Source organism: Somniosus microcephalus, chromosome 8 (genome assembly GCF_052327205.1).
Source record: "Somniosus microcephalus isolate GS21.2 chromosome 8, FLI_Smic_1.0, whole genome shotgun sequence".
Lineage (NCBI taxonomy): Eukaryota > Metazoa > Chordata > Chondrichthyes > Squaliformes > Somniosidae > Somniosus > Somniosus microcephalus.
This window is the reverse complement of record NC_140994.1, coordinates 56,627,417-56,642,997: the sequence shown is the minus strand read 5'-3', so window position 1 is coordinate 56,642,997 and position 15,581 is coordinate 56,627,417. Positions and strand designations below refer to the sequence as shown.

The 15,581-nt window shown below is 49.3% G+C and overlaps 1 protein-coding gene across 1 annotated transcript in view; it reads right to left on the bottom strand.

Annotated features, from left to right (window-relative positions):
* adgra1b (adhesion G protein-coupled receptor A1b) overlaps nucleotides 1-15,581 on the bottom strand; it is a 1,141,355-nt gene that overhangs the window by 816,920 nt on the left and 308,854 nt on the right. Inside the window, exon 5 of the mRNA XM_085994744.1 lies at nucleotides 11,708-11,779. Coding sequence (XP_085850870.1) covers nucleotides 11,708-11,779 — 72 coding nt within the window. The remainder of the gene's footprint in view (nucleotides 1-11,707; nucleotides 11,780-15,581) is intronic.

The following is a 15,581-nucleotide window of genomic DNA, read 5'->3' as shown; positions in this document are numbered from 1 at the left end:
CTGCATGGGCAGAAGTTCACCTTGCTGACTGACCACCAACCTCTTGTCTCCATCTTTAATCCTAAGAAGGGCGTGCCAGTAATGACTGCACAGCGGTTACAAAGATGGTCCCTGTTTCTAGGGGCGACTCAATATGAAATAGAATATAAAGGCATGAAACAGCATGGGAACGCTGATGGGCTATCGCGCCTGCCACTGCCTACGGTGGAGGAAGCACCAGCAGTGGACCCTATCGAGATATTTTATTCGTCGATAATTGAACGATTGCCAGTAACAAACGCGGATATAGAGAAGGAGACCCGCAATGATCCGACGCTGTCACGGGTATATGAATTGACAGTGAGGGGATGGCCAACACATGGCAACTCACTGTTGCCAGCATTCTCATCCAGAAGAGAACAGCTGTCAGTATGCCAGGGGACAGTGATGTGTGGATCCAAAGTGGTGATTCCACCCAAGTTAAGGGAGAGAGTGCTAAAGGAGCTACATGAAGGTCATCTGGGGGGAGTGAAAATGAAAAGCCTTGCTAGGGCTTATGTGTGGTGGCCGGGAATCGATCAATAAATCGAAGACCTAACTAAGAGCTGCTTAGGATGCCAGAAGGTCCAAAATGCACCACCACATGCCCCTCTACACCCATGGGAGTGGCCCTCCTCTCCATGGCAACGGGTGCACATTGATTTTGTTGGTCCATTCATGGACTCAATGTTCTTAATAGCAGTGGATGCTCATTCAAAGTGGCCTGAGGTGATAAAGATGTCTTCAACCACTACAGAGAAAACGATTGCAGTCCTATGGACCATATTTGCCAGAAACGGTTTGCCAGAGCAGATTTGCTCTGATAATGGACCACAGTTCATGTCCGACGAGTTCCAAAAATTCATGAAAAGGAATGGGGTAAGGCATTACACATCCGCCCCGTATCATCCAGCCACCAATGGATTGGCTGAGAGGTTCGTACAAACCTTTAAGAAGGCGATAAAGGCCATGTGCGACGATGAAATTCCACTACAGCATAAGATGGACAATTTCTTATTAGCCTACCGAAACGCGACACATGCAGTTACCAATCAGACCCCGGCCATGATGTTCTTTAACCGAAGGTTGAGATCTCGTTTGGACTTGCTCAGACCAAATGTGCGAAGAAATGTTGAGGACAAACAAATCCAGCACATCAACGAGAAGCCGACCAGGAGCTTCAATGTAGGGCAACCAGTCTTGGCCCGTGACTATCGAACAGAGAAGTGGCAACCCGGAACGATATGTACAAGGCAGGGGCCATTAATGTACACAGTGGATGTCGGGGAGAACATTGTGAGACGCCACGTCGATCAGATCTTAGCGTCACAGGAAGGCGTCAACCCCATGTCTCGAGTACCTGGGGATGAACCCGACATACCGGTAGCATCTACTTCAGACCCAGTAGCAGTGGAACCCGATGAACTACCCGATGAAAAGGGGTCAGAATCGCCTCTGCACCAAGAACAAGAACCTCCGGAAAGGCGCTATCCCGAAAGGGTCAGGAAGCCGCCCCAAAGACTGAATCTATAAATGGACTTTTGTTATTGAATGTACATGTAAAAATGTAATTGTTATTTGAATATTAAGGGGGTATTATTAATCTAAAAAGGGAGGAATTGTAGTGTATGTACTTTAAGTCAGAACTACTTTTTACAGCCCCTGTATACTGTAGTACCGGCAGTGACCACACCGGTATATAAGCTGTGCGCTTGCCTCTGTACCCCAGTCTAGAAATTACCCTCCTCCAGTAAAGACCTGTTGTTTGTTTATGTACAGCATCCGTGTAATTATTTATCCACTGAACCACGGATCTAACACCTGACCTGCTGAGTTTTTCCAGCATTTTCTGTTGTTATTTCAGATTTCCAACATCTGCAGTATTTTGCTACCTTCCTCTTTCATGTTAGTTTTCAAGGTATTCTCCATAGAGCAAGCTTTGTAGCTTTAATAATGTAGCTAGGTGTAGTCAGTATCTAAAGATTAATAATGGTCAGAGTTGAGGTGTTTTTAATAAGCACTTTTTTAGTTCAGGTTGCAGAGGACATCGTCGGTATGTCGACTCCACATGTTTACATTGCTACAGCCAGACCCCGTGGGCTGGATTTTGTCAGTGTGGGCGGGCTGAAGCGTGTCAGGTGGAAATCGTGCCAGGACCCCAACTCCTAATTGAAGTGCTAAAAAAGTGGGATTTTCCCCGAATTGGCCAATTGATTTCCTGCGTGTGGGAACCCCTGGCCCAATGAGTCTTTTCAGACAGAAATTTGCCTCCGATGACGTCATCAATGCTGCTGGATTTAAGGCCTGCAAGCAGCCTCGCTTCTTCTGGAGACTGCAACCTTTATGGCCATTGCTATCTTCGCCTTCTTCATCAACTATGTCCAGCAGTGGGCCAAAGTGCGCTCCACGCTTCGATGAGCCCTCCCTCCAAGCTCTGGTGGAGGGAGCGAGATCCAGGAAGGAGGTGCTGTTCCCTTCCTCAGGGAGAACAAAGCCACCCCAGCAGACAAAAGCTGTGTGGCTGCAAGTGGCCCAGGAGGTCAGCTCCATCTCACTGAGCCGCAGAACCTGGCTGCAATGCAGGAAGAGGTTTCATGATCTTCTCCGCACAGGAAATGTGATTATGGCTTTCCCATCACCACCCCATCGCCTCTCCTCACCAGCACTCCGCTTTGCCAACCTCTTCCTCCACATTCCACTTGACACTTACATGCCTGCAGCCTTACACATTCCCTCTCTCTCTAAGGTCACATTCACTTAACTATTCGACCATGCAGCCCACACACTCCCTATCACTGTGATACAATGACAACAACAACTTTCAGCACACAGGGAGGGCCCTTTGTATCCTTCCAAGCATCTATGCTATGGATTCCCGACACTCACTCCTTCATTCTCACTCAAACTCCACTTGTGTCCCTCATTGCTGGAAAAGAGAGCCCACAATAAGAGCGAAAGAGCCATGACCGGAGGAGGGCCACCCTCCCTCAGTAGCCCAGCTCTCCCCCTGGGAGGAGGCGGCCCTGGAGATCGCCGGAATTGAGGAGGATTCCCAAGTGGGTGACGGACAGATGGGCGCATTGCAGCAAGCTGGCGACAGAATAGTTTGGCATCTCTCTCACTGACATTGCATGAGTCACTGATAATCAATCTGATGCTCTAACAGATTGACTTATGATCATTTGCATTTTTCAATGTTCATGTAACCTTGACCTCACATATCTAACTCTTTCCTTGACTCCCCCACAGGACCATTGAGAGCCCCCGTCCCCACTGTCCAGGAGGAAGAGCCTGAGCTTCCAGACTCCTCAGAGGAAGCTGCAAACTCTGAGGGCGCAGCGTCAGCAGAATTCAGAGCACCCAGCACCAGCGCAGACACTCACACCTCGGTGGGACCTTCGCAAGATAGAGTAGTGTTGTCACCTGGTGTATCACAGCTCACAAGTGAGCATCAGCAGATGGTGGAGACAGGGACAGCAGTGGAGACAGCAGTGGAGAGTCCTCGTTGGAGGGTGCAGGACTCTGCCAGCTCAGCTCAGCTGCATGTCGACCCTGTGCCTCCGGGTCCATCCAGAAGGAGAGCCATGCTTGAACTCCAGGAACAGGTGCAGGAGTCTCTGGCAGGTTTTGTCTCCAGGGTTGCTGCGAGTGTGGAGCAAATGGAGGAGTCCATCGCGAACATGAGCAGAGCCTTTGTGGAGGCACTGGCACATAAACGCATCACCGCGGAAAGGATGGCAACCTCCGTGGAAAGGATGGCTACCTCCATGGTAAGGCTGGTTACCATAGAGGAGAGGATGGCTATGTTAGAGGAGAGAATAGCTACGTCCATGGAGGAGCTTAGTCGCCAGGGTATGGAAAACATGGTAATTGTTCAGAATAGTCTGACATCTCTTGAGGAGCGATGGTCAGCTATTGAGCAAACAAACCAGACCTTCATGCAAGTCCTCTGGAGTAGGACTTCCAGTGCAGAAACGGGTCCTCATGGCCCCCCTGCAGTGCAGCAAGGTGATGTCCAGCCACTTGCTCGCTCTGAAGTGGGGCTGACCCATGAGAGGGATGTTGGTGGCATACAACAAGGAAGTGGGGGCTCCTCTCCAAGTGCTCACACGACCATGCCACTGCAGAGCCCTCGGTCAGAGCCCCACCAGAGTCCCCACCCAACTGAGATCGGCATCTCAACCCCTGCACAGCTGCAGGAGCAGCAGACTGTTGCCGAGCCCTCACAGGTTCGCAACCCCAGAGGATGCCCGCCAAAGGTGTCAAGACAGGAGCAGCAAGAAAGTGAGCAAGGGGCCTGCACATCTGCTGAAGCCATAGGGGAAGCACCACGTAGGAGCACGTGTAAGAGGAAGATAATGCACAAGTAGTCACAAGGGTTGTCGCTTGGGTGTAATGTTGTGCTTAATTTTGAGAAGCCATCAGTTGCTTATTGTCATAAAAAATTCTGATGGCAAACTGTTGCAGTTAAGGCGTGTGTCATTTCGCTAATGGGACTTCCACATTGAGGGCTTAGGGCGACTTGCAATTGTCAGTATAGTGGTCAGAGTGAGAGGAATCCGCAGGTTCTTGTCCATTGTCGATGCTCTGGTAAGAAAGTGCGAGGCTAAACTGTTTGATTGTGCAGGCTAAGCAAATGTGACCAACACGAGTGCGTCTCTTGCATCCCGTGCAGCAATATAGTGGCGCTCTGGCACCTTCTGGCCTGTGCATCTTCAGGTGGGTGACTAGCAGCTTGGCGCTCCTGTTGATGCTCCTACTGTTGGTGCTGCTGTTGTTCAGGGTTCTGCTGCTGCCATGGCTGGTCTTCATCTGAATCTGATGTCCAGGAGGAAAGGAATTAAATCATCGCCATGCTTTTGGTATATGCCTCAGTTGAGGAAGCACTCAGTCAAGGTGGGGAGAGGGGTTTCCAAGGAGGTCGCACTGGAGATGGGTGTCAGGCTCCAAACTTGCACAACACTAAGTGTGCCTGCTAAAAGTTCCCCCAGACCTGAAACAACAAAGTTCTGCCACCTGCAAATGATCATCGGTGAAAACTCCTTTGTAATGGTGGAGCTGCAGCTGTTAGTAAGCAATCCACTTGTGAGGCCGCCAGGATTACCTGGCGTGTTCCAGAGTAGGCGTGTAGGATGGGGGAAATGTGTTAAAATCGGAAAGGCCTCTCAAAAATGGGATTATAGAGGCAATTAAGTGGTTGTTAAGGGCCTATCCCGCCTCTTGGAGGCAGGATGGAAAGTGGGTCAGAAAACACGCACTTGGGAAAATTGCTTGGAAGCGGGATGGAGGCGGGACCGGAGCCGCCCGCCAGTTTTGACGATTTTAACAACTCGCACACCTCCAAACCCGCCTCCTCGGGGCTGGGAAAATCGAGCCCCTTGTGTTGACAGCACAATCAGAGATCAATTTTAAAAAATTCTTCTGTTGGGATAAGGGAATGTAATTAAGAACGTAAATTTGAGATCAACAGATCATGAACACTCTCCTACAATCGAACGAAACAAGCGCCTCCGCAACGTTGCCTTTACATTGAGTTAAAATACTGTTTGACATGCCATTACATGCCAATGATGTTCATTCCAAGAATGAATTTGCATTTTTAGCAAAAAGCTTGCAATGTTGTGATTTTTTCCCCTACTATTTCCTTTACCGAAAGCACTGATCCCTTGTTGGGGCACAGTACTACGGTCACTGGTTCCCCTCCAGTACGTGTCAAATGGCCATTGCTCATGTGAGAAGCCTAACGAGGGTGAGTTAGCAACCTATTTAACCATGGAAAGAACACAGCTATATCAGCAAAGTCCAATTTTTGCCAAGGTGTGTTGAGGCCAGTTTTAGGGACGATATCACCAACCTAGAGGAGATCAGCTATCTTGGTATAGGGTGGGGATCGTTCCTGGTCAGTATGTCTCAGCTACTCATTGTTTAACCAGCTGAGACATCAAAAAAGCCCAAGTTAATATTTTTTATCGATGATTGATAACTGGACCCATCTTTGTTAAAGCACACCCATCAATCTTGAATATATCTGGTATTCCATGTACATTATCTTACATTTTACATATTACTCATCTGTTATTTCTTAAGACAATCCATTTACAGGAAACTTTGCGATATTCGGCACCGACGGGACCGGCGTGATGCCGATCTATGAAAACTTCCGGACAGACCAGCGCTAATGTTGAAGGATACGGAGGTTTTCATCTCCGTATCTGACAACAAACACTGTTGCTTAGCAACAGCTTGCAAACAGTCGGCCCGTACCTTGGAAGCATCTCTGTAGCTTAGCAACAGCTTCAGAGAGGCTTTCCAGAGACTGACTGTTTAAAAAAATGCAAGGAGAAGAAAAAAAAGAAAAAAAACCTAACAAAACGGCTGCTGATTTCTGCTGTTAGATCGAGGTTTCCGGCCATACAACCTCCGGATAAACCAAAGTTTCCTGTAATTTATCCCAATCCCTTTGAATGCTAAAAATCGCCCTTAACTTGGCCAGCCTGGTTACATACGTCCATAGCAAATTTTATATTGATAGAAGTATTACTCTCCATAATGGATTTAAAACTAGTGTAAACAGCAGAAGATACTCCTGTGGACTCCACAGGTTACAAACACAACCCACCATCCCCACAACACACACATCATTTATTTTCACCTTCAGCTTTCTATTACTGAGTCGACTTTCAATCCAGCTAACCATTTGTTATTAAATCCATGAGCTTTCAGCATCTTTAAAAATGCCAGAGGCAGCATCTCATCAAAAATGTTCTGGAAATCCCAGTTTATCATAAGCACTGCATATCCTACATCTACTAAATTAGTTACTTCTTCAAAATATTTCCAATCTGTTTGTGAGGTGCGACCTACTCCTTTTAAGATTATGATATCCTCCAATAGAATAGTTTAATCCTTCTCATGCAGGTGGGTACCTCAGCACACTTCCCTTGGAATACAACTTTTTTTTTAAACAACATGGATCCTGGATTATTAATGCCCTCTGGTAGAGAAATTAGAAAATAGAGGTCCAAGATGCATATCTATTCAATTTATAAACATATACACCATGTTCCAAGGCAGCAAATTACAAGAAAAATTACAATAGCTTAAACATACAACGTGCAAAGAATCTGATTCTCAGCAAACAATTTTGTATAATCTTAGAATCACAATTCCTTACAAATCATTCTGGGCTGTTTTAAGTGTAACAAGGGGTTTATTGTTTTAAGGCTCTACAGCTTTTGGGTTTATGTTTCCTTTGTTGTGTATTTTATAATTCCTTCAACTTTTAAAAGTGCTGCAGCACATGGTTTGGAATTGTATCACACAAGTCAATATTTCTACATTAATAGTCAGCTGTTACAAAGATTTGACATTTTTGACAATATTTAAAAGCGCTCACTGATAAAAGTTTCTAACAGCGCATTTGTAAGATGGAATAAATTGTTCTTGCAACACAAACCCTTTAAAATATCATGGGGTAAAAATTTGGTTGCTTTGCGCCTCCCGTTAGCACTCTAAGAGGGCGCTAATGGGGTGCAAAGCAACTAGCGCCAGGCGGGGCGATGTTTGCGCCGCTCGCGAAATTGACCAGGCATTTTGCGGCGGTACATAGACATAGAAACATAGAAGATAGGAGCAGGAGTAGGCCATTCAGCCCTTCGAGCCTGCTCCGCCATTCAACGAGATCATGGCTGATCATCCAAACCCTAGCACCCGGTCCCTACACCGACAGCCATCCCACCCAAGCCCTATCCCCGTAACCCCGTAACCCCACGTATTTAATCCCCCCTAACACTAAGGGTCAATTTTTATCATGGCCAATCAACCTAACCCGCACAACTTTGGACTGTGGGAGGAAACCGGAGCACCCGGAGGAAACCCATGCAAACACGGGGAGAATGTGCAAACTCCACACAGACAGTCACCCGAGGCCGGATTTGAACCCGGGTCCCTGGCGCTGTGAGACAACAGTGCTAACCACTATGCCACCGTGCTGCCCGCTAAACACTACCGCCATGATCTCCTGTGCCCGCAGTTCGTGACGTCAGTCGAGCATGCAATGCCCCAGTAGTGCCCCAGACTGGATATTGAGTGGCGCCCCCTGTCTTACTGCCTGCCGCTAGCAATGACAGGTTGAGGTGAATGTTTTGCAGTCGGGAAGGGACTGGGGGAGTGCTATTTAAAGGCGGCCACTTCCTGCCTTTTTTTGTTGGCGACATTTTTGCACCATGCATTCTGAGAGAGAGAGAGAGAGAGAGAGAGAGAGAGAGAGAGAGAGAGAGAGAGATGTCTGGAGAGATTCAACGCTGTGTGAAGGGGTTTTGGGTAATGAGCAGCACTTTCCAGGTTCATTTTGATTTGACCTTCCTTGCATCGATTTAGAAGAGACTATGGGGGCTGCACTCTGAGCTCTTTCCCTGGATCTCTCCATTGTTCTTTCTAGCAGAATTGATGTACAGGTCTCTCCAGGCCGAGATTCAAGGCTGCAATGAGCAGGGTGTAGATGGAGAGCAAGATCGACCCTCCCCTTTGAGAACTGGCTGGCACCAGTGTGTCTGTGTTCCATTGCTGACTGACATCACATGAGCTTCGCCAGCGCTCTGAGTTAGTGCCTCGCTACTCGGCGTTAACATCTTAAGAGAGGTGTGTAGTGCCTGATTTAGCGCTCCAATCACTTCCGGGGCGATAGAAGCCAAGTTTGCAGTCGGAGGCGATAATTAGTGCCAGGCGCTAAACTTTGCGCCCGGCCGATAATTGAGCCCCAAACAGGGCGATACCGAATTTCTCCCCCCATAACTTTCCAAGTTGCACAAGTGCAAAGGTTATGTGCAGAAGCAGAAAATAAAGCACGAGCAGAAGCTGGGCTTTTGCATCAGTAATTGTTAAATTTTCAAACCTAAACAATATTTTCAAATTTGGATTCCTGCCTCCATAAAGGCATAATGTTACATAAATTTTCAGGAAGAAAATGTCATTTGCCTCAAACAAGCCAACCCATTTTCATAGATCAATCATGTCTACCTGACATCCAAGTGTGTTTAAATTAATAGAAGTTTTTTTTAACAGTACTAATTCTAATTATCCAAAATTTTAGGAGACCCAGCTATTTATTGAGATAGCTTCACTCTGTGCAGTGAAAGCAGTGTTTGGACACAGACCAGAACCAACAGCACCTGTACATCAAGTGAAAAATGTCAGTGGGCCTCATCCTTTTTTTTCCACTTTTATACTTCAACCGGGCTCTTATTTCTGTAATTCTATTTTCTCATATTGACTGCATTTTGTATAACAGATGGTCAAGAGATCCTCTAGGGGCTAGAAGACAATCTGACAGGCTCTCTGTTGTTGGAGTGTGTTATTTTTAATTGTTCAGTTATATTTATTCTGTGATGACAAATAAATGTTTCACAATAGAAACCAGCCTGCCCATCAAATAATACCCATTGAATATCATATGGGCTCTGAATTTACTCATTGCTTCTGTCACTTAAAATGAGCGTACCAGCTTTTTTTGGACTCTGGGTTGGGACACGTTTCTGTCCTGTAAAGGTGGCACCAGAGTTTCCATCACAATGTGAAACTTTCCATGCGTGCATTCACCAATGCTGCTGGGAGCTCATTATAATATATTAAAATGAGGATGACTAGTGTTGGAGCCCGCAAATTCCATGAGTCGTACGCTCCTCCTGGTCCCATTAAAAAAAATGAAAACCCTCCAGGGCCATTTTTCTGAGTGGTCTCCAGCAGTCGAAGCTGGTTAGGCTACTCAACACCTGGTATGGATGGATGGAGAATGAGCAACGCACACTCAGCTATTTGTACATGAAAATTGCAAACAAGGTCTCACAACCAAGGTGGGACCTTGATTTGCAAATTTAAGCATCCTCTTGCCTGCTTCAAGTAGACAGGCTGCTTGCCCTTTTACAGGCCCACCTAAAAATTGCACCTGGGTGTTAATGGGGAGGTCAAGGTGTCCCCCCCTTACAGATTTTCAATTAATCCAGAGTTCGTGTACCCCTTAATCACAGCACAGTGCGACGCGTTATTTATGCAGCTAAAAATCTTAGAGAGTGAACAGTGTATTGGCTCCCATTGTTCCCAAGGAAGTAAAGGCAGACTGGTTGGTATGCTACTTCACCTATCATCAGGTCACTGAACTTTTTATGGAACTGGTCTGCAGTTTTGGCAGTGAATGAGATGCAACTAAAGTGCCACTGCTAACTCCTACCACATGGCACACAAGACACTCTTTTGCAACTTCCTCCCATAGGAACATGAGCAACGTTTCCTATAAGCTGCGTGGCCACACGGCTCTCTGTTGGTCCCGGGCAGCCCGGGCCCGGCTTCTTCAATGTTAAAGTGTGCGAAACTGGCAATGGGCTGTGCAGCCCCTTAAAGGGGTCGCACAGCCAAAAAAAAATTATGGGTAACATTGAACAGGAATAGGCCATTTAGTTCCCCGAGCCTGTTCTGCCATTCAATGAGATCATGGATGATCTGTGACCTCACTCCCACAAAAACACTCTTTCTCTCCTTGGCTGCATATGATCCAGGAATGTATGTAGGTGGGCCACTTTAAATTGTTGTGCTCTTCTTTTCTGCCTCCTTCCAGTGCCCCGCTCCTTTCTTTGGGTGTCGCCACCAAGTTCTCCACTTGAGAACACGCTTTAAATGTGGAGCACAACACTGGTGAAAATGGGCACATGGATTTTAGGGGCCATGGTCACTGGAAATGAGCAATTTTGTAGGCAGAAGACCAGGCTACTAGACCAAAATCATACTTCAAGCTTTTTAATTAGAAGTCAAAACAGCAAAATTCACTCTTGCACAAATAACCGTAGATTTCTTTGAATTTTGAATTTTCAGTTGGAGCACCAGTACAGCTAAAAAAAAAACTACCAAAATGTTACATGTGCTTATATCAAATGGGGTTGGTTCATGACAGTAATATTCCATGTGGTTTGGAGGCTGAGGCTGAACCTTTTGGAACTTAGGGGACGATTTTCTCAGCCCTGAGGAGGCGGGTATGGAGGCGTGACTGCTGGGGAAATGGCAGAATTTGGGGGTGGGTGGCGGCACCAAAGCCTGCCAGCTCAGCTCAGCGAGTGCTGGGTCTGCAGGGGTCGGGGGAGGAGGGGGGGGTGCAAAGGTGTGCTGTGAAGGTAAGTGATGGGTGCAGGAGTGTAGAGGTGAGTATCTGAGGTAAGTCCTAAGTATTTTTAAAAGTGTACTTACCTTCGTTTCCTCCTGCAGGCTTCAGTCGGTTTCTATATGGAGAGTCTCGGACCAGCATGTTGCAGATGAGAGATGGCCGTTGCATTCTCAGATACAACAAACATCTCAATTCTGTTTTAAAAAAAGGTTGATGAGGTCTTGTATGCAAGACCTCATCAAACTGCAGAGATTGTCACTGTTTGACAGCTTCACAGAGCTGTCAAACGATGACAATTCATCTGTCAAATGACACGTCATACATTGACGTGCTCTGCAGGGTAGTGGGATTAATTGGATAGTTCTACCAAAGAGCCGGCACAGGCATGATGGGCCGAATGGTCTCTTTCTGTGCAGTATCAATCTATGATTCTATGATCCTATCTCAATAATCTTGAGCAGTACAAAGAAACAGCTTAGCTTAGTTCAACAGAATTGATCCCTAGTAACTTAGAGTTCCAGATCATATTGGTATACTCACAAGACTTTCAATGCTCCAAGCTCAACAAACAGCCCGAAAGGAAGTGTTGAAAAGATGTTCCCCGACAAATTCCTACAAAATAAAGCAACATTTACAGATCAACATCAGTATTGCAAAACACATTGGTTTGGATAAATAATGTGAACATTGCAATTATACTGCCCATCATCTTTATGGAAGTAAGAAGATAACTTATGGAACCAGACACGGAGATTCAGCTCATTAAGCCCATTACTTCTGCAGGCCATGTAGAATCTATTCAATTGAGGACTCCACCCAACCTATCTGATCACGAAGGCTTCTCAAAGTTTATCCACGCCCACCAGGTGTAAATTAAGCAACTTGGCTTGTAGCATAAGAGTTCATATAATTTTACATTATTCAATTACTTAATCATTGCAAGTCAAATGCAATGCTGATGTTAACATATTAGGTAAATTTAATGGAATAAATGATGGTGCTCATTCTATAACTTCTTATACTCTAATACTGCAGGACAGAAGCCGACATTCTACAGAAATTCTGTCATCTACAAAATCCCTTTTTACTTAGCTAATGTGATCACTATTTATATTTTTATAATTGTGTAAAATATACACATTGTACACACATAGATGCACAGGGCACAGAACTTGCTAATAATTAACTGGACTCTTTCTCTGTAAAGCTATTAATCTTTCAGTATCATTGCTGGCATCAAATCATCATGCATTAATGACATACACAGCAACCATATACCTCCAAATTCAAGTAAACAGCATATAGTGTTGAGATACCGCGGCAAACGTAGGAGTCGAGACCAGAGTTGATGGAACACAACTGCTTTAATTTACATCATGGTAAAACAAGTGAAGTTAAAAAGCCCGCGCAACCACTTAAATACTCCCCAGACAGGAAGTGCTCCCGGCAGCCTGTCCCTGCGGGAAACTAGTTGCCGGAGGAAAGGGCCCACGGCTGGGGGCGGCTGCTGCCGGCAATGCGCCTGTGTAAACTGTCCGTGCCGCCATGAGCGGATTATGTCCAATGGTGGCGTGTCGCCACAGAGCTCCCCCCAGAATCCGCTTAGGAGGAGTGGACGAGTCGTGACGGTGGTCTAATGGTTCTGCCAGAGCGGCTCTGAGTGGCCGCCGGTCTAGTTGGTGGGGCCGGGCGGTTCACCGCCGGCTGTGTTGGCTTGCTGGCGGGACGGCCTCTAGTTGGAGGTCGGGCCACGGGGACCTGTTTCCCTGGTTCTGTGTGTGCTGGTTTGAGTCGGTCGATGGAGACCGTTTCGACCCTACTGCCGAGTTGCAGCTTGAAGACCTTGTCCCCGGTTTGTAGTACCTCGTACGGTCCATCGTACGGGGGTCGCACGAAGACGAAGCGTGCCTGCTGTAAGTTTGGCGGGACGTGAGGTGCGTGTTCACCGTGTCGGTTAACCGGAAGTGGGGCGAACTGTTGAGCGGAAGAGAAAGAGTTGAGCCGCTGCTGTTCGGCCGACCAAGGCGTGGTAGCCTCCGGGAGGAATTCGCCTGGTACGCGCAGCGGTTGTCCGTAGACTAACTCCGCTGCTGAGGACTGGAGGTCTTCCTTGACCGCGGTGCATAGGCCTAGTAGCACCCATGGTAGGCGGTCAGTCCAGGTACTGTCCTGCAGACTGGCGCGGAGTGAGGCCTTGAGTGACCTGTGGAAGCGTTCACACAGCCCGTTGGCCTGCGGGTGGTACGCCATGGTTCGGTGGAGCGTCACCCCGAGGTTGCGTGCTGTGGCCGCCCAGAATTCGGAGGTGAACTGGGCGCCTCTGTCGGAGGTTATGTCGGCCGGTACGCCGAACCTCGCGACCCGGGTGTTAACGAACGCCCTGGCGATGTCGGCTGTGGTGGTGGAGGTCAGCGGCACTGCCTCAGGCCAGCGTGTGTAGCGGTCGACCATCGTGAGGAGATAAGTTTGGCCTTGCGATGGCGGCAGAGGACCGACGATGTCAACGTGTACGTGGTCGAAGCGGCGGCTGGGTACCTCGAAGTCTCCCAGGGGTGCTTTTGTGTGCCGCTGCACCTTAGCCCGTTGGCAGGCGAGGCAGGAGTTGGCCCAAGTCCGAACATCTTTGCTAAGGCCGCGCCAGACGAAGCGCTGGGAGAGGAGTTTGACGGATGCGCGGGAACCCGGATGGAAGAGCCCGTGGAGCGCGTCGAAGATGCGGCGGTGCCAGGCTGCAGGGACAACCGGCCTGGGTTGGCCGAGTGAGACGTCGCAAGTGACTGCCGTGGCTTCGGGCCCGTGCGCGACCTTGGCTAGGCGTAGCCCTGGCAGGCTGGTAGCCGCCGAGAGGAGGTCTGGGTCCGTGAGCTGGGCCGCTGCTAGTTGCGCGTAGTCGACCGCTAGGTGATTCGCGCAGATGGCGGGACGGGAAAGGCAGTCGGCGACAACGTTGTCTCTACCGGAGACGTGCTGGATGTCCGTAGTAAACTCGGACACGGCCGCGAGCTGGCGTTGCTGCCTAGCGGACCAGGGGTCGGTGTTCTTAGCCATCGCGTATGTGAGCGGCTTGTGGTCCACGTACGCGGTAAAGGGGCGGCCCTCCAGGAGGAACCTGAAATGGCGGACCGACAGGTGGAGCGCGAGGAGCTCGCGGTCGAAAGTAGAGTATTTGACCTCCGGGGGGCGCAGTTGGCGGCTGTAGAAGGCAAGTGGCTGCCACGCGCCATTGACCCACTGCTCGAACACGGCTCCGACCGCATGGTCGGAGGCGTCAGTGGTGAGCGCAACCCGGGCATCGGCCCTCGGGTGCGCGAGCAGGGTGGCATCGGCGAGCGCGTTTTTGGTGGCGTCGAAGGCGGCTGACGTGTCAGCGGTCCAGGCTACGGCCATCTTGCCGGATTTACCTCGGAGGGAGTCGTATAGGGGCTTCATGAGAGCTGCAGCTCTGGGGATGAACCTGTTGTAGAAGTTCACCATCCCGAGGAACTCCTGGAGGCCCTTGATGGTTTTGGGGCGGGGGAATTGCTGGACGGCCTGCACCTTGTTGGGCAGGGGGATGGCCCCAGCAGGGGTGATGTGGTGGCCGAGAAAGTTGATCTTGGCTAGGCCGAATTGGCACTTCGCCGGGCTGAGGATGAGCCCGTGTTGGGCTAGGCGCCCGAACAGGATGTGAAGGTGTTCGATGTGTTCCTGTTTGGAGGAGCTGGCCACGAGAATGTCATCTAAATAGACGAATAGGAAGTTCAGGTCCCAGAGGACTGAGTCCATAAGGCGCTGGAAAGCCTGGGCTGCATTCTTGAGGCCGAAAGGCATCCTCAGGAACTCGAACAGGCCGAATGGGGTGATGACGGCTGTTTTGGGGATGTCCGCGGGGTGTACAGGGACTTGGTGGTAACCGCGCACCAGGTCGACCTTGGAGAAGACGGTTCGTCCGGCCAGTCGGGCCGAGAAGTCCTGGATGTGCGGCACCGGGTATCGGTCGGGGGTGGTGGCGTCGTTGAGGCGGCGGTAGTCCCCGCAGGGGCGCCAGCCTCCGCCGGGCTTGGGGGCGATGTGGAGGGGCGAGGCCCAAGGGCTGCTGGAGCGGTGGATGATGCCGAGTTGCTCCATGGTGGTGAACTCGTCCCGCGCGATTTCCAGCTTGGCCGGGTCGAGTCTGCGGGCGTGGGCAGAGACCGGGGAGCCGGTGGTGGGGATATAGTGCTCCACACCGTGTTTGGCGGCTTTGGCCGAAAAGGTCGGGTTAGTGAGGGCAGGAAACTCGGCTAGTAGTGCCGAGTAGTCGTCCGTGGCTCTGGCGAGGCAGTAGGTCGTCAGGCCGGCCGAACGGGCCGGGGTGAATGCGCCAGGGATGGGGGCCATAGTGTTGATGTCGACGAGGCGGTGCCTCGGAATTTCCACAAGGAGGCCGTGGGCG